This window comes from Pezoporus flaviventris, unplaced genomic scaffold (genome assembly GCF_033815535.1).
Source record: "Pezoporus flaviventris isolate CSIRO_AGI_PZ_B2104156 unplaced genomic scaffold, CSIRO_AGI_Pfla_v1 ptg000047l, whole genome shotgun sequence".
Classification (NCBI taxonomy): domain Eukaryota; kingdom Metazoa; phylum Chordata; class Aves; order Psittaciformes; family Psittacidae; genus Pezoporus; species Pezoporus flaviventris.
Genome location: NW_026892595.1, coordinates 15,248,713 through 15,272,354, shown reverse-complemented (window position 1 = coordinate 15,272,354; position 23,642 = coordinate 15,248,713). Strand labels below are relative to the sequence as shown.

General features: G+C 40.7%; 2 protein-coding genes across 2 annotated transcripts in view; one reads left to right on the top strand and one right to left on the bottom strand.

Annotated features, from left to right (window-relative positions):
• The first annotated feature begins 1,054 nt into the window (after nucleotides 1-1,054).
• On the top strand, nucleotides 1,055-4,474 carry FAM237B (family with sequence similarity 237 member B). The gene is made up of 3 exons (XM_061468427.1): nucleotides 1,055-1,545; nucleotides 2,424-2,820; nucleotides 3,867-4,474. The coding sequence occupies exons 2-3, from the start codon at nucleotides 2,439-2,441 to the stop codon at nucleotides 3,890-3,892; spliced, it is 408 nt and encodes a 135-aa protein (XP_061324411.1). The 5' UTR covers nucleotides 1,055-1,545; nucleotides 2,424-2,438; the 3' UTR covers nucleotides 3,893-4,474.
• Nucleotides 4,475-7,878: 3,404 nt separating this feature from the next.
• CFAP69 (cilia and flagella associated protein 69) overlaps nucleotides 7,879-23,642 on the bottom strand; it is a 33,528-nt gene continuing 17,764 nt past the window's right edge. Inside the window, exons 16-23 of the mRNA XM_061468426.1 lie at nucleotides 22,762-22,843; nucleotides 17,322-17,514; nucleotides 16,565-16,702; nucleotides 14,268-14,344; nucleotides 13,097-13,291; nucleotides 12,057-12,143; nucleotides 10,333-10,437; nucleotides 7,879-8,242 (exon numbers count right to left, since the gene is read on the bottom strand). Coding sequence (XP_061324410.1) covers nucleotides 8,108-8,242; nucleotides 10,333-10,437; nucleotides 12,057-12,143; nucleotides 13,097-13,291; nucleotides 14,268-14,344; nucleotides 16,565-16,702; nucleotides 17,322-17,514; nucleotides 22,762-22,843 — 1,012 coding nt within the window. The 3' untranslated portion in view covers nucleotides 7,879-8,107. The remainder of the gene's footprint in view (nucleotides 8,243-10,332; nucleotides 10,438-12,056; nucleotides 12,144-13,096; nucleotides 13,292-14,267; nucleotides 14,345-16,564; nucleotides 16,703-17,321; nucleotides 17,515-22,761; nucleotides 22,844-23,642) is intronic.

The window sequence follows — 23,642 nt, the reverse complement described above, 5'->3', positions numbered from 1 at the left end:
ATGTAAAGAGGCAGGTACGTACGGTTACATGCATGTTATAATGGCATTGGACCACAGCAGGTTAGGAGGAAGCACAGAATTTCATTGTATTTGCAGAAATGTGTAAAGTAATGATTTTGGCTGCTGATGGTTTTACTGTGACAGCCTGCGAATACACTCTTAATGCCTTTGAGGGTGAAGGACCGATGACCTTCCTCGAAAGCAAAAGCCTCCCTGAAGATAAACCCAACAAGCATGTATGCAGTGTAGAAGTTCTCTCAAAAATAGCCTGCATTTCAAAATATGGCCTGATCCATTTTCCTTAGTGATCTAAGAGGTGATTTGAATGTACATGTTGACAAATCTAAGCTTTAATCGTGTAAGACAAGGTAGGTGTAATAATCTTCATCCTTGGAGAACTCAATTTTGGGCAACCTGTCTTGAGTTAGGCACAACAGATACCTAGAACAGGGTCCAGAAATCCATCCCACTGAGTGTGGAGTTGCAAGGACTGAGTTCTGAAGGAAGTTTGCCCTTAGGAGCAGACTGTGCTAACAGCTCATCTTCCACCAAAGAATCTCAAGGCTTTTTACAAATTTTAATGCTCTGGTCTCTTTACTTTTGGTCTTATACTTCAGTATCTGATGAGACGTTATAACTGGTGTATCGTAAGAACATATATGGGAGAAATAATTGGAAAGCTAAGTAAGTTCCTTCATAAACTTCTGTCAGAGGAAACGGAGCTCTTCTACACGTGCGTCTGGTTCCTTAGAACAGGAAATAACTGGCCAGAAACAAGAGAAAAGAAGTCTTCAGCCACTGGCACAGCTGGGCTGCTGCTGGCTGGAATATGAGGGATGTGAACCCTGGTGCTGGTGCCAGCCTCTGTAAGGGATGTTGCCAAGCACAAATAAAACGGCACTGAAAACCTCCCTGGCAACCAAGTTAGAGGAGAGTTTAAAAAATAATGTGAAATTGATCTCAAGTCAGGAGGTTTCTACGAAAAGGGATCTGGAATAGTGGGTGCACACTGTGCCTATGGATTCTGAGATGTACGTTCATTTTCCAGTATTTTGAAACGTTGTCTTTGATGGGTACCCGTTCTGGGGCGCAGACAGGATTGTGGATGGAAACTCGGGTTTATAAAATGGGGAGAGCATTCATATCATTGACTTGGAGAAAGATTTGCTCTCCCCTGTATTTTCCTCCCTCTGACAGCTCTCTGCCTCTCCCCTTACCACAGACACCCTCCCACCCAGCCAGAGGCAGTCTCTCGGGTGAGGCCCCAGCCCAGGCTCGCTGACACTCGGTGCCTGCTGCAGAAAGAGGTGGGGCTGCCACAGCCACAGCTCCCTCCTGCCTTTCCCACTGACCTGAGTTCAAGCTGCTGCTGCTGCTGCTCTGCCAGCGGCTGAGGCTTCCCTGTGCAGTGTAATCCCTGCACCCGCGGAGCATCCAGCAGCTGCCGGGCACTTGCAGCCCTCTCATGAATTTCTCTCTTTTTCTCCAAGGGGCTGACTGTTGTGGTTTCAAGGCTACTGTTTTCCATCCCACCACAGGAGCACTGTAAGTATAACTTCTACTGTGGCTCTTTAGTTACTGCCTTTGTCAAACTCATCTGTCTTGTACTGCATAGTAGGAGTTACTAGTTCAAAGTCTCCGTGAGGCTTGTTGTGCTCTCTGCTCCTGATTGATGTATTCAAATGGACCTTTGGCATTTTAGTTTTTAACTGGATTAAAACATCAAAGCATGAGACATGAAATCAGACCAGCTCAATATATTGGCAGCTTCCTGGCTGCCGTTTTCCTACTTTGTAGGTAAATTGCTAGAGTGTCCTTCCTCTGCCTAGTGAAGTGGAAATGAGAGGAGAAACATTTCTGTCCCTGCTTGTTTGCTGGAGCAAGTTTTCTAACAGCCCAGGGAATAGAAACTTTTCATAAGCCCCATGCATTTCATAAACTCTGGGGACGCTGAGGTAGGTAATCCTGCTGCCTGCTGAAGTGTAGCTAGCAAGTGAAGTTTTGGAAAGGAGTTAGATTGGGGGGTATCTGTCTGTCTCATTTCCTAAAGTCCTGAAGGTGAGATAGAAGTAAATGAGTTTAGGGACCTCAGATGGCTGCAGCAGTGTACTGGTACATTCAAACTGATGATCTAAGCTTAGGATTTTAAGGGAAGGAGTCTTGAGCTCCGGGAGCAGTTCTGATATAGGTTACAATCACTTCAAACTTTCAGCTTCAGGTTTTCATGTTCTAAACAGCATTCACAATTTCTAGGTGTTAATCTAGCACCAGCATTAGGGTTCCTTGACTGTATTTAATCTGTGGTTTCAAAAGAATTTTTTTCTTGTATAAATGCATAAATCATCTCTTGGGGTATCCTTGAAAGTTGTATGAAAATGAACTACCTATGAGCAGAATCACTGTGATTTTATACTTTCTTTCAGGTATCCTATTGGACAATGGAAATTGTATGGAAAAAAAGGTGGTATCTTCAGCTGGGCTGTATATTGATGCTGAATTTAGTTTACGCCAATCTAGACTATCAAAAAGAAACTCCTCCAAGCCTGGGTCAGATTGACCATGAGTGCTGGGAGGTCTCATCCCATGGGCTGGTGGAAATGAAGAAACTCAAGGTAGCAGATACAGTCATTGGTCTCTGGGACTTCATGATGTTCCTAAAGGAATCCCCTAAGCCCAAGCACAATGAACTCTTCAATGAGTTAGCCCAGAACTTCTGGGATATGTATGTCGACTGTGTGCTCTCAAGATCCCATGGAATGGGCAGAAGACAATTAGCGTCTCCCAAATACTCTTCCACATACTCACATAGAACTTTAGAAGGTAACTATAGGATATAGTGTTAGTCTGTTACATGCTAACATTAAACTGAAACACTTCCGTCTTTGTCCTTGAATGTTTAGATAACTGAGTATAGTCATTTCCAGTTTTCTGTCTCTACTTCTGTCAAAAGTATTTGCATCTTTCAATGGTAGTTACTTTCACAATACAGGAGCCAAAATTAGTTAGGGTACTAAATTTAACAAAATGTAAAAAAATGTCAGGTGTGCATGTGGTAGTGTGTGGAAATGGATGCTGAATGCCGTCACTGTGTGCATATAAATGGCATTGCAGTACTAAAAGTTTCCTGGTGTTTGGACTTAAGTCTCAACTATGGGGAATCATCCTTCTGTAAGAAGGGAAGCTCAAATACCTGACTGCTTGAACCCTGTTCTTCCCATTAAAACTGTTGATACATAGTATGATCTCATGGTCATTGTGAATCATCAGTGACAAATTTTGGTCATCATGGTCTGAGATGAGTGTGAACTGAAATCACGTAGGGTTAGGGTCTTACTAACCAATCCTATATCTGTTGGATCCCTTCATCCTTAGCAGTGGACTTTCTTCAGATGTTTTAGGTTTCCAGACTGAACATAGAATCATAGAATGGTTTGGGTTGGAAAGGACCTTCAGATCACCTAGTTCCAACCCCCCTGCCATGGGCAGGGACTCCTCACACTAGACCATGTCACCTGATGCTCTGTTCAACCTGGCATTGAATACTGCCAGGGATGGAGCATTTACCTCTTCTTTGGGTAACCAAAGTGCCTCACCACCCTCATAGTAAAGAACTTCTTTCTTATATCTAACTTGAACTTTGCCTGTCTTTGAACCCATTTCCCCTTGTCCTGTCACTACTGTCTCTGGTGTGAAGAGTCCCCCTCTGGCATCCTTGTAGGCCCCCTTCAGATACCACACTGCCTTCTCTTCTGCAGACAGAATAGCCCCAATTTTCTTAGCCTGTCTTGATACATGGAGAGAATTTAATTCTAGCATTCCTAGAAATTTGCATAGAAAATAATGACTTTTCTTTCATAATCTTGCAGGGTCTGCTTTCACCAACCCATTTTAGTCAAAATAAAGATACCTCAGGAAGGCACATCAAAATGAAGGAGCACCAAAGCACGGCATGTACTCGAGATGCTTAGACAAGTCCACTGGCATGGTTCAACCTTCTTTTTTTTTCCTTTTCTTTGTGTAAAGCATTTAATCACTGCTAAATTGATAAGTATGTAAACTGCCACACTGTCACTTTTGCTTTCCTGTCTTGCAGTCTGTCAAGGTTGCGTTTATCCCACTGCATGTCTGAATGCTTTTGTGTTTTGAGTTAAGACTTTTGTTGTCTCAGGTAAGCTTGTAAGTCTGAACAGTGTCGTATGTTTGAAGAGGCTCATCTTTTCCAGTAATTATCTTTTTTTAAAGTCATTTTGGATAGAAGCCCAATATATTTTTATACTTTAAGCAATGGAGAAAATGTCAACAAGCATTTTATACAGTGTCTTGCACATAAAATTAACTTCAAGAATTGCAAAAAAGTGTGACATCAAGCTAAAGGGAAGGATTATGCTTATTGTAATGTCCTGTGCAGTCTTAACTTTGTAATTTATCACTGCTTAATCTAGGCTGTGGATTAATTAAAGTATTTTTTTATGCAGCAAGGTCTGAATAGCAGTAATTTTCTTGTCTAATAACATGTTATTTGTAAAGCCATTGCTACATTACATTAAGAACAATATTTTACACGAGACTGCTCTTTATGTACACATTTATACAGGTAAAAAAGGTGATACAGTCCATCCCTGTCACAGCAGGCAACATCACAGTTAAGAAGAGACCCATGCATTCAGTGGTTTGAAAGAGTGAGAGATTAGCTTGGCCGTGTCTCCCTTTATAAGAAGGAGTCCAGCATAGGTAAAATAATTCAGGGAGATTAACCATGGAGTTAATCCATTTGTCCTGAGCACAGAAAGCCTGAGAACAAATGGGAACACTCAGAGATGCAGACTGTTCTCTGCTTTACTCCTTGGGCAATGCAGCTTGTTCAGTCCCTGTTGTGTTCTAGCCTTTTATGAGATCCCAACTGGGTTTAATTATTGTAGAAAACAGTACTTACACAGTAACAACATATTAACCTTCATAAGTAACAAGAAATCCATCCCAGGTTTGCCTAGCTCATATATAGCTTGTAAAATATCCAACAAATCTCACAGATTTTGTAAACACTCATTAGGTAAACACAATATCAAACTGCATCTTGTAAATTAGATCTCCTACAGTATTCTGGAGAGGACACGAAAATAGTGAGAAATTTCTCTCACCCATGAATATCACTGTAAGTTCCTGATACAAAAAGTATTTTAAATACACCTTTTCTCTTGAGCAAATAGAAGGAGTAATGATATACACAAACCCAGCAGTTTCAGGAATTGATAGATTGTGATGAGCAACTATTTGAGAGCCATTGTCTAATCTGTTCCAATAACACCCACTTTATGAAGCTGTGTACTGTGTTGCATTTCCATCAAATAATGTGTTTTAGCTGTCATAAACCAGATAAATAAATTCCCCTTCTTCACACCTACAGATAATTTTATTCATCACCAACAGATGTGTAGAACTATAGTAACGTTTTAAAGGTAATGTTTCCTATATTAGTGATCTTTTAGTTGAGTGCCAGTTTTAAAACTGTTTAATGCAGTTTTAAAAGCTCCATCCTTCCTCAGATTGTCTTTGTTCTAATTAGTTTTCTGTAGGATACAGAGTTGTTTAGCATCTACCGTGGTTGGCTCCAGAATGCTTGAACAATCTCTTGCTATGGGCGCCCTGCAGTGTCTGCCAAAGGGGCAGGTGACTGAATGACAGGAACACAGCACTGTAAGCAGCAGCAGCACAACAAATTCCAGGTGGACTCACCTCTTTTGATTATGACAGAGCCATGCTGCCAGCTGGCTGCCCCTAGGGTGTCTACGGGAGGGATTAACAGTGAATGGGGTGAGCTCCTCCTCCACTAGTACTCTGCACTCCCTCTCTTTCCACCCCTGTGCAGGAACAGCAAGCCCATTTTTTTGGGGTTCCTCTGCTGACAGCCAGACCACAGTTCATGGCTGGCTGGCAAAACCAGATGCTGTGTATGCTGCTGGGAAGGCTTGTGTTAATATTAATTTATCAAGTGTGAATGTAAGCATTTCGTGAAATTCTGTCCCCTTCTTTCTCTAGTCCTTGATAGAGTTAACAAGAGCATTTGCTGGTACTTGTTTGCACTGTACTGTAGCAGAAGCACAATACAGTTGGAGGAGGAGTGCTGTGGGGCGCACTTTGTGCCTGATTTGAAGTTTTAACATAAGCATAAAAAGAAACTGATTTCCAGTTAAAAGATCTTTTATATCTATACCTTGGCTATACGGTATTGCTGTAGCTTTTGTATAGAAATTGGTAGCATTTACGTGAGTCCTGTATGGGTTTTTTGAAGAAATGGGCCTTTGCTATGCTGCCAGAAGTAATGTCACCCGCACATCCACATATGTGCAAGGGTGTAAAAAAACCTCTAAATATCACAGTCTTTGTTCTCCTAGGCAAATATGTATTGCTCAGTTTTAATTGTGAAAAGACAATAGAGTGCACTTTTGTGGCCCCAATGTGTAGATATATTTTGCCATTCTCTAAAACAGTAATATAGCAGCACAGCTGCTGAAGAGCTGTTGGAGAAAAATAAACTGAGCAAGACTACTTGACACAGAGGACTTTAGTTAAATAACCTCTGTATACCTTAGTTTACCTTTCTTTCAGGCAGGCCAGAAATACACATTCAGAGTTATTTAATAAAACATACTTTAACATTATGCAGATAATTTGCGGGGGGAAAAAGTCATCATGAAAACAGATTATACTTAGAAATTATCAGTTAGTAAAGGGCCAGCATAAAAATTAAATGAAAATAGCTTAAGTTAATGTGATTTCTCTAGCTTTAAGTACTAGGTGACTTACTCTACAATGTAATGTTTAACAGACCTGCCCATAAGAAAATGCTTCTGATCTTTGCAAACTGCACCTGTGGAGTAGGTACCATTTCATATGGCTGGTTTGGTTTATTTCATTATTTTATTCAGGTTCTTCTTTCTATAGAATTTAAGTAGACAATTTTGAAACAAAAATCACTGCCTTTATGTTTAATGCCGGTACTGGTATGTCTTGTTACATGGACAAACAGATTTTCAAGAAACCCTTCATACACACACCCACCCCATGGCTCTTTCAGGAAGTGAGAAAGGGAGTCGGGTACTAAATTCTATCCATTTAGCTCAAATTTGTTTCCATTTTTCAACCCTGCATTTAACAAAGTGAAAGTTTATACTTTCATGAAACATTGCTTACAAGCAAAAATGACAGACTATGTGCCAGAGCTTGTATGTCATGGAACCCCTTGCAATGTCGCATAATTTTGTGCCATATCACTGGCTAGCAACTGGTTTTAAAATGAGGTAATAGCCTCAGGGAATCTTGCACTATTGTAATATAGCAATTTTTGGCTTTGCCCAAGCTAGGAAAAGAGACAATAGCTTAGAAACTGAGTCATGTACAAAAAGGTCTGCTCACAAGTTTGTGTTGGTATTCTAGAAGTGGAAGACAAAGAGTTCCTGTTGGAGACAATAGGGGCAATAACCCAACAAGTAATTAGAATAGTAAGATCAGTTCAAGAGCCGTGAGAAATCCCTGAGGAGCAGGACACTTCAGCATGTCTTCAACAGGCTTGGAGAAACTTAGCACAAACGAGCTTTTTAGGGAGTCTTTAGATGAAAAGTGAGAGAACAGACGTCCTCATGCTAAAGATGAAAGTTCAAGAAACAAAATGGACTGGGACAAAACCCACACGGGTATGGGATCCAGGAAAATGAGGAACTGAATGTGTTTATGTGAAAGGTCATCGCCCTGCTCAATGGAAGAGATACTTAAACTGCAATGTGTGGAATGAGTCAACAAGAGATGGAAAACAAAGTAGTGGACCTACTGAGAGTGGATCACGGTAACCTGACACTAACACACAAAATTTTTAGACTCAGCCTACCTTTGTACCATACTGTACAGGGTACTTTATTAATAAATCATCCCCATGTTTATATTAGTTAAGGCAAATACAATTTTGCTCTCAAGATGCTCTATGCAATTCACCAAAGCATTACAAACAGACATTATCTTGTATCTAAAATACACATACAGTTAACTATAATAAAAGCACTGTTCAGAACACTATTCCACAGGTACCATATCTTTCTAGACCAAGTCCAGTGTTTTAATGCTTTTGATCTTTCTTTAAGGCTTCTTCAGAAAGAGGCAGCTTTCTAAGAGCAAGTTCTGTAACATTCAGTGGCCTTCCAGTTAATTGAGGAGGTGTACTTTTGACGGTTACTAAGTGACCAGATCCAATCTGAAAAACAAAATACATTACATGACAGTCATGTTAGTATTTAAAATGAGAGTTAAATCATGAACTGTCTTTCAAAAACATTATTCATCTGGTAGAGATGCATGCTGAGGTTTCTGAGGCCTATTCAAGCTATCCTTTATGTGAAATTAACAAATTGTTCCCATCAGTACAAAGGAAAGGACAGAGTGGTTTTTCACCAGGTACCTTTATGTACTCTGCTTTTCTGCCTTCACGTCTGATCTTATGAAAAGGAAAAGCAAATCAAGCCTTTATTACAATAGAAGTTTGTTGTGCAATGTTGTTTGGATTTGTATATAATATGAGCCAGTTTTTGTCCTCAGCATTTCATTATACATTAATACTTCAACGACAAAAAAAAGGAACAAACCCTATTTCTCTCAGAATGCAATTCCTCCAGGAAAACTTGAAGACTGAAAGGGACATACTACTCTCTATATTGGATAAGTATATTCAGTATAAGGAATACATATTTTTATATATATGTATATATATGTGTATATATATATATATATATATATATAAATCCCAGTGACACCTCTATCTTCTAAGCATGACCTACTAAAACAAACAATGCAACTCTTCAAATGCTTGTGGCTCACATGTTTAATTACTTGACTTTGACTGGTCTGCAACAACCATCTTGGCCTAATTTTTATCTCTCCCTACAAAGGGTGTTTAGCAGAGAGGAGGGAAGAAGATTGTTCCAAGAAAAAAATTGCCAGCCATATCTGTTATTTGTATTTCTTCTAAGCAATGTACCCAAGCAGTTTTATTTGATGTTCTTGATGTATTCCATTTCTTAACACACTTATTCTGCAAAATGGACTAACCTTTCCTTCTTTTTGCCTACAGTTGTTGAGATATTGTTTATAAAACCATAAAATACTTTCTTCTTAAAACCTCTTCCACCAAAAAAATGAATAGTCTTGGCTTGAGATCCAAGTCTTTAAAATAGAGTATAACAACATATTTCTGTCTATTAACCATTTCCATAATGCTCGTATCAAAATTTTTCAGAGACTTTCTGCAAAATATTGCTGATTAACTGTCTCACTGACACAGGCATGTAACTATATCATTTTTTGAGCCCACTTCATCTTGCATTTACTAAAGTTTAGGGCAAAGATGATTTGATAAAAATCCTAGTCCAGCACTTTGAGACCATCCCCTGTCTTCCTATTAAGCACCTCCTTTCTTCATCACATCAAACATGAGCTGCTTCTTTTCCTTTTCAGGATGCATCCCCCTTAGCTGTCATTACAGAGAGTCAATTACAGCTGTCATGCCAGAGAGCCCATGATAGTGGAATCTCTTGCCTTTGTGCAAGTTTTAAATCAACACCTCATGTTTTTAATTCTTTGTTTCTCCTCTCATGTAAAAGTAACTTACAAGCAATCAAGAAGCTATCCCTCCCCTAAAATCCTCCTTAGCTGTGATGCTTACACAGAAATCATCCAGGTAACTCAAAAGCAGTTACTGACTGGAGTGGAGATTCTCCCACATCTTACCCTAGGTTGTCAAAAATCAACATCTAAATATGCTGTTACACCCAAATATGATTGTAACAATGGCTTTTATTTTCTTACACTTCAATGAACTGATAGAAATGAGGGGGGAAAAAAATCTTTTCTGCAGATGCAAGGAGTTGGCTTATCTGCAGACAGTGAGGAACACATTTACTGACAAAGGACACCTCTACTGATGTATTAGAGATAGGCAGATTTACCCAACAATTAATGAAGGAAGGCTTGACCTCATCGAGGTTTTCGTGAAAGGCTATCCCGCAAGAGGTACATGTCAAGTAGCATAGGACCATCTTGCCCAAACTTCTTATGAGGAATCTGTAGATCTGAATCTCATTTTGACCAGCTACCTGTTGTCTGAGGATATATCAGAAAGGGAAGTTGTGCTTTGCAGGAGATACAGGTTCTTTCTTACATATTTGGAGCTTGTCAGTGTAAACATTATTGAAGGAAGAGTAAGCTGCAGCACATATACAGACAAAATCAACCCCAAAGCACTTATACATCAATGAAAATAAAATAAAATAAAATTGGGGATTACTTAACTGTTGTACCGAGGCCTTTAATATCAGTAGAATAGACTGCTTCATTTTGAGTCTTCAGTTTAGGTCTGGAAGCCTCTATTGATTTTTCCTGAAGCCTTTTTGCTTTCTAAAGATAGTCAGTAAAAGCATAAAATTGCTTTAATCCAAATGAATTGTGTCATTTGCACTTGTTAGAAAATATACAAATACAACAACAAAATAAATGAGGTGATAATTCTATTGGTCTTTAATTATAGGCACCCTCCCTCTGGTTTGTGAATCTCTCTTGTACTGGGCACATGAAAACAGAATAAATGGACATGACTTTGCAAGGGTGAGAAAGGAATAATCACTTGCTATGACGTCTGGGCTATATTCTTTCTGATGTAGCCATATGTGCTGTTAGCCTTCATCACCACAAGAGCACACTGTTGCCTCATGTTCAGCTTGTCACCCCATACCTAGTACACATCCCCATAGCCAGTTAGTCCCCAGGCTGTACCAATGCATGACAAGCATAATACATCCCAGGTGCAGGACTTCACATTTCTTTTCATGAACTTCGTGAACTCTTGGTCAGCCCAGCCCTACAGCTTGTCAAAGTCCTTCTGAATAGCAACCCTGCCTCCCAGCATATGGAATGCTTCCTCCAGCTCAGAACCCTGCATGAATGTGATGAGAACAAGCTGATCCAAGTCATTAATGAAAATGTTAAATAGTATTGACAGTATAATTGACTCTGTGGAACATCACTCAAAACTGACTGCTAGTTAAACTTTAATTATTGACCACTGTCCTTTGAGCCCATCAGTCCAGACAGTTTTTTATCCAATTTGTAGTCCATGGGTATGCAGTCCTGTCCTTATCTCCCCATTTTGGCTCGAAGGAGGATACACAAGATTGAGCTGAAAATCTTGCTAAAGCCAACAGAAGAAATATCCATCTTCTTCCTTCTCCAGAGCAAAGCATTTTATCACAAAAGGCAACCATGTTGTCAAGGTGTGATTTGTCCCTGGTAAATCCATGACAGCCATTACCAATTACCTTCTTGTCCCTTGCATACCTAAATCAGCTTCCCAGGGACTCAGTCAGAACTATCCAGTTTTCCAGATCCTTTTTCTGGCCCTTTTTCAATTTCTAATTCTAGCATAGATCTTTACTACAGGCCAGGGAGGTGATTGCACATGAAGGAAATTGTTCTCTTTTGCATTTGGAAATGAAGAAAAATTAAATTTAGCTGCCAAAGCATTTCTTTTAAGTCTGATTTAATTCATTCTCCAACTTAGTCTGCTTGCCTAACAAGGACTCTAATAGTTTTTATGTTCTTTTGGAAAAGAACAAATAGTGCTAAAAGAAACTCCTTTCATCATGAAGTGTTTCCCGTCTTGAAAGATGTTTGCTGGACTAAGAATAGGGAATGAAATATTAGAAAAATTAAAGTAAGAATAATCACAGTTTTAGTTTCCACAGTTTCAGGACAAATATATATACATACACACACCCCCAATTACAAGTGCATAAGCAATGTTGATCTCCCCTTTGTGATGGCAATAGGAAGAGCAGAAGAATCAAAGATTGTGTTGCTTTGCCAATACATCTTACGGTTCTATGTCTGTGTGAATATAAAATCTACTCTAACTTCTACTTGAATATCCCCATAATTCATTAAGAAATATATCTGTAACTTCAAAATTATTATAACTATACTGTGAATATATGTTTTGCTCCATCACTCATATTTCTTACCTTCAATGCCTCATAGTTGGATGTCCGAGTCAAGAAATTTTCCCAAGATTTATTTAGCATTTCTCTCTGCTTATGGATAGCTTTGATCTGTAACATAAATAAAATTTACAAGATGCAACACAAGCTTTTCTGAATTCTTTGAGCTGTTTGAATATCATGTTCACCTATGCCCCTTTGGCTACCTTAGCTCATCCCTCTCACCTGAGATTGGATGATAATGTTGTAGCAATGTACTTGTCCTTTAAAAACTTCACTTATGTACTGCCTTTATAAAAACAAAGGCTTACCTTCTCTGTGCAAACTAATTTCCCCTTTTCCAACAGAGACATTGGAAAAGCCCCAGCTCTTTCAGGAATACTTCCTGTATATTCTCACTTTCAAATGATGAGTAACAGAGATGGAATCATTTCTGGTGACAGAAGTGCAGGCATCATAATGCATGACAATCCTCAAAAACACTAACATGAGATTTTAGACAACTGGACCAACTGAACTTACTTATCTGAAAGCAGGAGAGGATGAGCAAAAATGCCAAATGCTTGCCTTAAAACCAAACCTGGAAAATGTCTGTTCCTGTTCACACTTAGCATGCCAGGAAGTATAAAGGCCTGCTCTCTAAAGTAATGAAACTCTGTGACTATTCAACCAAGGGATCATGTAACAAAGGCTTATGTTTCATTTTAGAATCAGATGTAGTTGTAATAGGTACTTTAAATCATTATCTGGTACAGATGAACACATGTGCAACTCTATAGTAGCATAATGGTCATTTCTCATCACACTGTTGCTGATGCATCACTGATGATACTGCTTCATTTTTTCATGTTACTCTCTAAATAGTGGCAAAATTATACAAATTGGGAGAACTGAGTTTAATCTAATTTAATTTAAAGTTAAAATTTTGCTGCTGAGACAGATTAAAATGTCTTCAAGCAGTGTACAGATCTGGGATTCTCAACGTTATGTAATAATAAAATCTTCATATAAATTGACAAAAAAGCTTTCATGACCTTTACTTGTTTAAATACTCCTTGTCTTACTTTTTTATATGTTCTTTGTTCTTCTTGTATTTCTTGTTGGTGTTGACTTTCTAGCACTTCAGTCTGCAAAGCAGCAACCATTCTTCCAATATCTTCTGATACCTCTGAAAGAACTTTCAAGGCTTCCTCATCTGATGCAATAGGCTTGAATTCTTCTTTTAGTTCTGCACAAATTTCACTCCAAACTTCTCCAACCTGTACATGCAAAGCACCACAGTAGTTGCTATTTATATCTTTTTTTCAGTTCCAGTTAGACTTCAGTAATTCTACACCAAATTAATTTATGATAACCCTCCCTAAGCCTTCCCAAGCCCAAGCTTGACTCCACAGAGGAGTAAAAAGAATGCTGACAACTAGAGAAACTCAGAAGAAATACATATAGCTACAAGATACCACGTTACGAGAGTGAAGTATTGTGTCCTGCTGGCTAGTTCTTAAAATCTCAAATTACACACATGATCAGATCAAACTGCAATGTGAGGCATAAATGAAGCTGGAATTATCAACTAAAGATCGAGTCTTGCTAGTTCCTGAACACTTCAAGATCTCACATACTTCATTTCTTAGCAGAAAATTGGCATAAACTGAAGGATCTTTTGAGCAGGATGGCTCCCACAAAGCTTATTATCCTGTTCTTTTTTCCTATAGGCACATCATCCTTGACTTTTGACAGTATGGATGGATACTGTATGTGGGGACAAAGATGGGAAAGCACAGAAAAACCTTTACCAGAATGTGGATTTAAAGTAATTTTTAATAGTAAGCCACCACTCCCTTAAACTGACCTTACTGACAAAGAGGCAGTCCTACTGTCCAGCCCTTCCCTAATTTCTTACTTATATTCTGGTGCATTCCTGTTTCTTGATTTGGCAAACAGTTAGTTAAATCTACCTTTCTCAGAGTTATTTTTAAGTAATACTGGTTTCTAGTCTTATTTTCTATGCAGTCACAAACATTTGTAACAGTACAGAGGAAGAGTCTGAGGAGTGCTGCAATGAGGGAGGTAGGGTTGTTTCTTTGGATGGTAAATACTGGCTTACTATGAAACTATAGGCGACTTGTAACATAGGTGACAGCTTTTGAAGGGCTATTTGTTTGTTGTATCCTCACATATACTTGCTATTTTTGCAAACACAGATGCAATAGTAAGATCTTCTAACACAATACTCACTTTAAAGTCAATATAATGCTGTATGATAGCAAGCGTGACACGGTCCTTAGCCGATAAGCCAGGTAAATTTTCAAAACCTAAAAGAAAATGAATCATGTCAGTATTAACAGCATCCTGAAATTATCTTAAAACGTAACATTCTAAAAAAAAGACACCATGCTATTTGTCATATAATCACATGCAAAACCTTCATCACATATACCAGTCACTCTTAAAATCCTGAGCAGGCTTTTAGTGACAAACCCCCTGTTTGCTCCTTAATAAATTCTCTTTATACTAACTCTTTACTTATGAGTGGCTCCAGTAACTTTCCAATCACTTGGAAAGCCAGGATTTGCTATGCTTGTGTGGAAAGGGCTTAATCTTTCCTTAAAGCAGACAGTTGAGTCCACAGGTCAGTTTCTAAAGAAGCAATTCAGCACAGTTTGCTTTAGCTGCGAAGCAGCCAAAAGGAGAATCATAGTACAGGATGTCCAGTATTTTGTTTCAAAGCTCTGTAATGGGGGTGTCCTCCACCTCAAAGTTTTGAGCCTTGAGAATAATTCTTGAGCATGAGTCCATCTTTTAAAAAACACATTTACAATATATGTAAAAGAATAAGGTAGAGGGGTATGGTTGTTGAGATTATATCTTTGTCTTTTTTTGCACGATGAATGTTAATTATATTTGATGGTAAAAAACCAAACCACATCTGTCAAATCTCATTCTACACCCCATCATACCATCTGTGTGGTAACTGGTAATGTAGCATCTATCTATTAGACTATAATCACATTATTTTTGAAGTTAAGAAATATCACAAATACAGACCAATTAACACTGTTTTTCCTGATCACCATGTTAAAGGATGTTATGGAGCATCACTACAGTAAGAGGAAGATGCTGACAAAAGACTATAAAAATATTTTCATTTCTTTTGTTATCCACTCTCACGTCATTTCAGTACTTCACAGGAGACATACAACTAACACGAGGTATGTATGAACATAGGAGAAAGCTGTAAGAAAATCTCATGCCTTTTTGCTTTAATAAAGAATTTAGCTGTGATCCAACATTTAACATAATTAACATTATAAAAATTAGTAAGAACCTGGGTTACAACAGAGGAAGAACTAGCTATAGTTTATTAGAGAAACTAAAGATGCTTTCAACACAGTTGGTTCTCTAGGTTACCGAGGGAACTGGCTGAAGCAATCTCAGAACAATTACTGATCATCTCTGAATCTGTGGAGGATGGACAGGAAAAAACAAACATAATGCCTATTTCTAAAAGAGGGAAAGGACAAGCCAGAGAATATTGGTTCAGTTCAGTTCACAAAAAAAGACTGAAACAAATGATTAAGCAAATAATGTTTATACAGCTAAATGTAACAGTGAAAACATTTATATCCAACATGAATTAGTGAAAACTGAGGTCTAGCTTTTTTCTATAGCCAGATAAGAGATCTTACAGATTTGCAAGAGTTTATTCTGTATCTTGACTTCAGTTTAGGTTTTTTAGTCAAGGGTGTAATGTGTATTATTCAGTGTACAAAGAGCATAGAATTAGGAGCGACTGTGGCATTTTGAATGAAAAGATTAAAATGCAAATTAATTTTGCCATCCAAAAAATGATCTAAACCTACAGAATTTAATCCAGTAAGGACAAATAAAAAATTCTAAATGTAAGAATAGTCATATGTGCAAATCCAGGATGGTAATTCACTGTACAAGATCCTAAATCAAATGAGCAAACAATATGCACAATGAATACAGGATTGTTATATTAATGTCAGAATGTTTATTTAAAAGATGAGTTGAGTAAGGTAGCTCTACATGGCAGTGAGGCTTCTTTTGGAGTACTGTGTTCGGTTTTGGGACACTAGAGATCAAGAAGAATGTGAATCAATTGGACAGACTCAAGAAAAAAAAAAAAAAACAGAAAATAATTAGAGGTCATGCCAGAAAATGGAATGAGTGAGTAACATCTTAATCTAGGGAAATAAAATGAAATGTAAAAGTGTTATGTGAAAGAGATATTGTGTGTGGGAAAGCAAATTACATAACATTTCAAGCAAATTTTAGGTTTAATTCTAGGAAAACTCTTCCTAATGGTAGGGACAGCAAAGTATTGGGGAAGTCTTGAAATCCTCAACAACTGAGACTTTTAAGAACAGGATGAGCAAACATCAATGGAGTGTTAATGATGCTTCTCCAAGTTTCCTTTGACTTTTTTTATAGTGACTTTATTGATTGCCAGTGAACAAATTCAATTTAATGACAAATATGACACTGAAAAGGCAATTCACTTGTCTTACCTAGCTTGCACAATAATGAATAAAGTTTTGCCTGTAAGTTTTCTGAAATTTCCATGATGGCAAAGCTGGGACAGTTGGCAGGCAAGGGAACGACCTCTTGCTGTTTCTGGAAGCTGCTAATAATAGGCCTCTTCATGTCTAATAATTTCAAAACACAAAACCAGAGGAGAAGAGTGAAGAAGTAGTATGTTCCCAAAGCTATTAAAGAAAATGTTATCTATGCAATGAAGTATGAGGATCTTTTGCAGGCAGCTATGGACATAATCTTTCGTGTGATTTCTCCCCCAAAAGACAGTTCAAGCTTACTTTGTGGGTGCTCTGTAAATCATTTTGATAGTTTGGACATGAATTTGAACATAATTTGGGAAATATGAATTAGCATGACTAAAGTTTTGCAAGAACATAGCACTGTCCTTACTTCTTTTTATAACATATAACAAAACACAATGCCTTTTGTGGGAAAAAAATCAGTAGTTTAACTGCCCATTATTAGAAAAGCTGTTCAGGAGCTTTTCATGGTTCATGACAAAGCAACCATGGTTCTATTTATTACCTGGTTCATTCCCAGCTGATGTAGAAAATGCCATCTAGTGGCCAGGCTCTAGAAGGTATTTTGTATTTGAGAAGAACTACAGCATAGAGCTATAAATATTATAATTTATTTTCATCAGAATTCAGACCACAAAAGGAAATACTGTCTTTGTTTTACTTCATTCATTGGAACTGCTCACAGTTTCACATGCATCATAAAACTTACCAGCAATCCTTCCATAGCGATCACGTTTGATTCCTAGATCCAACTCTTCCTGTCTCCATAATTGTATTAGAAGGCTAGCTGCTGTCTGATCTTTCTCCCCTCGCCAGGTACTGATGTGTGAAGTGGTTTTAGGGTTGTCACAAAATTCAACCAAGATTCCAAGGATTATATTGCACAGGTTCTTTTGCTTTACCTTGGTGAAGGGAAAAGGAAAAAAATGTTTTATACTGTTCAAAACACAGTGATGCCTACCTTCAAAAATAGAGAAATTGTATAATGTAATCAAGTAACTGCAAGCTTTTCATCACAACTGTTTGCACAAAACTGCTGTATAAAATTGTAAATCTGCCAAGTTTCTGGAATCCTGCCAAGTTTCATAAATCAAAGAACATTAGGGGAATAATGAAGGATCATGTAAGATGTGCATACCTGCGTGTAGATGCCTCCAGGCTCTATTGCTGGAGAATTTACTACTACCAAGATTTATTTTTATAAGAAACAGACACTGAAGGCAGTGGCTGAGCTGTACCACATGGCACCTGTTCTATTCTGCGGCCAGAACTTTCAGCAGCAGCTGAGAGTAGGGAAGGGTCCACAGCCTTGCACTTCGAGGGCATCAGAGGCAGGCAGTACAGCCAGTGAGAATGAGGAGGGAATGAAACAAGGAATGTGCATGCTGATTTTGTAAGAGGTGAAATGCCTGTGCCAGCATTATGTCCAAGACCTCGGTCAATTACTGAGGTGAGTATCTTGAGAGAGGACGCCTTCAACACCGGAGAGAGGGGAGATCAGCATCCAGGAGCCTCAGCTCAGAGCGACAAGAGCCACCGAGGGAGCCTCAAGTCCTCAACGAGCTTGCCCATGAGCCGGCAGCTCAGCTGACGCAAGCAGGGACTCACAGGGGCCGGAGCCAGGAGCAGCGGCACCAGCCCTGACTGGGTAAAAACCTGCCCCAGGGAGCGCGAGCGACCAGGAGCGTGGCGAGGCAGTTTGCGCGGGCAGGCGAGCGGGATGGTGAGCACTCGGCGTATGATCAGGGCCCAGTTTGGGTGCTCTGCTCTGGCTGCCCCTGCGGTGGCCAGCACAGGCACCCAGACAGAGCCGGTGAGAGGGGAGGCTGCAGTGCAGAGCTCGGGGTGCAGAGAGTGCCTGCACCGGTCTGGTGAGGGGAGGGTGCACAATGGGCAGGGCTGCACTCGGTGCTCCCTGGTGGAGGTCCTCCTGCAGCAGGGGCTGAGCTGCGGGATGCTGTTAATAGGCTGCGAGATGGCAGAGAAGCTGAGAGTAAGCAGGAACGCTTGCTCCCGGCCCAAACTGTGCAGGGGCCTCGAGGTTCACCTCTACCTCATGGAGAAAAGAAGGAGGCCGTTAACCTGGGAAGCTGGGAAATAGTAACAAAAAAAAAAAAAAAAAAAACCAACAAAAAAGGACGAAGAGGACAATTAAAAGCAAGTGGCTTCCCCCTAAATCTGTTGTCCCCACCCAGAACAGCTTTGCTGTCCTGCAGGGGGCTAATGAGGAAAAGCACTCGAGCCAGAAAGATCCGGCTGATGCACTGCTAAAGAAGATCTCTGCTGGTGCTGCCAGGAAAAAGCAGCGGGTCGGAGTAGTAGGGGACTCTACTTTGAAAGGGACAGAAACACTCATCTGTCGGCCTGACCCGGTCTCAAGGGAGGTGTGTTTCCTACCTGGGGCAGGGATCAGGAATGTGGCAGAGAGGCTGCCTGCTCTAGTAAGTCCCATGGACTATTACCCACTCCTGGTGATACATGTGGGTGCTAGGGATATAGATACTAGTAGCCTGGGGAACATAAAGAAGGACTACAGAGCCCTGGGGGAGGTGGTTAGGGGCTCTGGAGCTCAGACTGTCTTTTTGTTAATTCTCCAGGATGCAGGGGAGGACTCTAAAAAAGCTAGGAGGATTGGCCAGGTTAATAACTGGTTAAAAGGGTGCTGCCATAGTTGGGGGTTTGGGTGTCTTGAACACGGGACCCAAGTTTGTAGGCCAGGTCTACTGGGGGCTGGTGGAGCTGGTCTGGTAAAGAAGGGAAAGAGCAGTTTTGGTAGGAGGCTTGCCAGACTGGTCAAGGAGGCTTTAAACTAGATGTGTTGGGGGAGGGGGGCATCATTCCATCCCAACACACCCAGTCAGTTGCTAGCACCTATAATAAATGCTCGGAGCAATGCAGAAATATTTCATCCACTCCAGCCAATGAGCTGGCTCCATTTGGAGCTCGGCTCAGATGCCTCTATACAAACGCCCATAGCATGGGGAACAAACAAGAGGAATTAGAGATGTGTGCACGTGTACAGGGGTATGATGTAATAGGCATCACAGAAACATGGTGGGATGGCTGCTATGGCTGAAGTGTTGGAATGGAAGGTTACAGGCTCTTTAGAAAAGACAGGCCTGGCAGGTGGGGAGGGGGAATTGCTATTTATGTTAGGGATTGGCTGGAGAGTATGGAACTCTGGGAACAGATGAGCAGTCAACAGAGAGTTTGTGGGTCAGGGTTAAAGGGAATATACCTATGGGAGACATTACTGTGGGGATCTGTTACAGACCGCCTGATCAAGGAGAACCTGCGGATGAAGCGCTCTACAGACAGATAGGAAAAGCCTCACACTCACAGGCCCTTGTTCTCATGGGTGACTTCAACCACCCTGGTATCTGTTGGAAGGATGGTACGGCCCGGCACAAGCAATCCAGGAGGTTCCTCGATTGTGTAGAAGACAACTTCTTTCTGCAAGTAATAGAGGAGCCGACAAGGGGAGGTGCCATGCTTGACCTCGTGCTCACCAACAGGGAAGGGCTCGTTGGAAATGTGATGCTCCAGGGCAGCCTTGGATGCAGCGATCATGAGATGGTCGAATTTGAGATCCTCAGGACAGTGAGAAGAGCGTGCAGCAAGCTCACTGCCCTGGACTTCAAAAGAGCAGACTTTGGCCTCTTCAGGTTCCACGGGATATAGCCCTAGAGGGCAGGGAGGCCCTGTTGGTTGATATTCAAGGATCACCTACAGCAAGCTCAGGAGTGTTGCATCTCAACTAGAAAAAAGTGCAGCAGGAGGGCCAGGAGACCTCCTTGGATGGATAAGGAGCTGCTGAGGAAAATTTGAAGGAAAAAAGAGGCTTATAAAAGGTGGAAGCAAGGACAGGCAGCCTGGGAAGAATACAGGGATGTTGTCTGGGAAGCTAGGGACCAGGTTAGGAAAGCTAAGGCCCAGTTAAATTAAACTTGGCTAGGGATGTTAAGGATAACAGGAAGGGATTCTATAAGTAAATTGCAAATAAAAATCAGACTAGGGACAATGTGGGCCCCCTCCAGAAGCTATCGGAAGAACTGGCTACACGGGATTTGGAGAAGGCTGAGGTTCTGAATGACTTCTTTGCCTCGGTCTTCACTGGCAAAGGCTCTGACCACACCACCCAAGTCTTGGAAGGCAGATGCAGGGACTGTGAGAATGAAGACCCTAGGCCCATTGTAGGAGAGGATCTGGTTTGAGACCATCTTAAGAACCTGAGTGTGCACAAGTCCATGGGACCTGATGAAATCCATCCGCGGGTCCTGAAGGAGCTGGTGAATGAAGTTGCTAAGCCACTGGCCGTCATATTTGAAAACTTATGGCAGTCAGGTGAAGTTCCCAACAACTGGAAAAAGGGAAATATAACCCCCATTTTCAAGAAGGGGAAAAGGGATGATCCAGGGAACTACAGAGCAGTCAGTCTCACCTCTGTGCCTGGCAAAATCTTGGAGCACATTCTCCTGGAAGGCATGCTAAAGCACATGAAAAACAACAAGGTGCTTGGTGACAGCCAGCATGGCTTCACTGAGGGGAAATCCTGCCTGACCAATTTGGTGGCCTTCTATGATGGGGCTATGGAACTGATGGACAGGGGTAGAGCAGTTGATGTCATCTACCTGGACTTGTGCAAAGCGTTCAACACTGTCCCACATGACATCCTTGTCTCTAAATTGGAGAGACATCAATTTGATAGAGGGACCACTTGGTGGATAAAGAACTGGCTGGATGGCCACATGCAAAGAGTTGTGGTCAATGGCTCAATGTCCGGCTGGAGACCAGTAACGAGTGGTGTCCCTCAGGATTGGTGTTGGGACCGGTCTTGTTCAACATCTTTGTCGCTGACATGGACAGTGGGATTGAGTGCGCCCTCAGCAAGTTTGCCGATGACACCAAGCTGTGTGGTTCGGTTGATACCCTGGAGGGAAGGAATGCCATCCAGAGGGACCTTGACATGCAAAGTGCAAGGTCCTACACCTGGGTCGGAGCAATCCCAGGCACAGCTGCAGGTTGGGCAGAGAAGAGATTCAGAGCAGCCCTGCGGAGAAGGACTTGGGGATGTTGGTGGATGCGAAACTGAACATGAGCCGGCTTCAGTGTGTGCTTGCAGCCCAGAAAGCCAACCGTGTCCTAGGCTGCATCTAAAGGAGCATGACCAGCAGGTCAAAGGAGGTGATCCTGCCCCTCTACTCTGCTCTTGTGAGACCTCACCTGGAGTATTGTGAACAGTTCTGGTGTCTTCAACATAGAAAGGATGCGGAACTGTTGGAACAAGTCCAGAGAAGGGCCACGAGGATGATCAGGGGACTGGAGCACCTCCCATGGGAAGGTAAGCTGAGAAAGTTGGGGCTGTTCAGCCTGGAGAAGAGAAGGCTGCATGGAGACCTCATAGCAGCCTTCCAGTATCTGAAGGGGGGGCTATAGGAATGCTGGGGATGGACTTTTCATTAGGGACTGTAGTGACAGGACAAGGGGTAACGGCTTAAAACTTAAACAGGAGAGGTTTAGATTGTATATAAGGAAGAAGTTCTTTACTGTTAGGGGTGTGAGGCACTGGAATGGGTTGCCCAAGGAAGTTGTGAATGCTCCATCACTGGCAGTGTTCAAGGCCAGGTTGGACGAGGCCTTGGGTGGCATGGTTTAGTGTGAGGTGTCCCTGCCTATGGCAGGGGGATTGGACCTAGATGATCTTAAGGTCCTTTCCAACCCTAACTATTCTATGATTCTATACAGACAAGATACATGTACAAAGTAACCTTAAACATCAAAACTTTTAAAGCGTTCAAATATATACTAACTCTGCTCTTACTAACTTCAATATGAAGTAAGAAGTGAGGTGCTTTTCTAAACAGAGCTGTCATCCAAAGTAAGAGCATAGCTTTTCTTTTTAAAAAGAGTAAATTCTTGTTAAATTTAAAGCCCCCTCTGCCAAATTCTTATTTACATGGAAAATCCATGCAGTCATTTCTGGGGAGTTACCCTGGTGTATGATCACCTTCCTATCTCACAGAATTACATGTATTGATCTTTTTGTTAGTATTATCATCGTCTTAGGAGATACTGTATCAAAATAATGCAACTTTCCATGTTGTTTTACTACTCTTCCATTCTATAAAAGCAATAATCAAAATACTTACTGCCAACAAATCCAGAAGGAGAAAAACACCCTGTTTTTCAAGAAAATAATCCTCTGCAATGTAACATCCAAGGACACAGGACCTTAAACAGAAATAATTTCATTGTGTAGAAACATTTTTATACTTTAGAATATTTTACAAACATCTAATCTACTTTACGGAATTGAACAAATTCATTTGCTATGCAATACGCTTCATACCTTCAGGAAGTCAAAAAATCATGTTTCACATGCCTTTTCATTTACACCATGTAACTAAACATAACCTACTTGACTGCTCTTTCTTCTCTTGCAGGTGGCACATCTTCCTTGTAGCAGCCCAAAAATTTGGCAGGCTGACAATGAATTGGATTAGAATATGGATTTGAACTAAAACTAACTCAGTAGAAGAGGCTAAAATTTAGCTAGATCATATCCCTGATCTGGCGTACTGCAAGACTCTGAATTTTCTGCCAGCAGAATCAAGGGGTGAGACAAGCAAGACTGGTTGTTTTTTTTGGCAACAGTATTTTCTTCTCCCAGCTTTCATGTTACTATTCATGTTACTGTTGCTTCATTCTCTTACTTCCTCACTTATGGTCATTAACAGAGAAACAAGGGATCTCCTGCATTAGTATTTTCTGCCAGGCAAACATACCTTTTGGCTTTCAATGTATTTATCAACCTCTGTCTTAAAGCAAATTAACTTTTGGTTATCCTCCTTTATTTCTAGCCCCATAGAGCAAGTTTACAACCACTTCTTATGCTTACGCAGTTTTTAGCTAATAATGGTCAATTCTTGCCTTCCGTTTACTTCTCTGAAGTTATTTACAGACCCCAACCATACACCTCTTTTAGAAAGTCTTAGGTGATTCTACATGTCAGGAGGTCACGCTGTGTGGG

What these genes read in the sequence shown, in the direction of transcription:
- FAM237B (XM_061468427.1), top strand. Translation starts at nt 2,439, where the DNA reads ATGGAAATTGTATGGAAAAAAAGGTGGTATCTTCAGCTGGGCTGTATA. An exon ending in CTCACATAGAACTTTAGAAG is followed by an intron (nt 2,821 to 3,866) that starts GTAACTATAGGA and finishes ATAATCTTGCAG; the next exon opens with GGTCTGCTTTCACCAACCCA.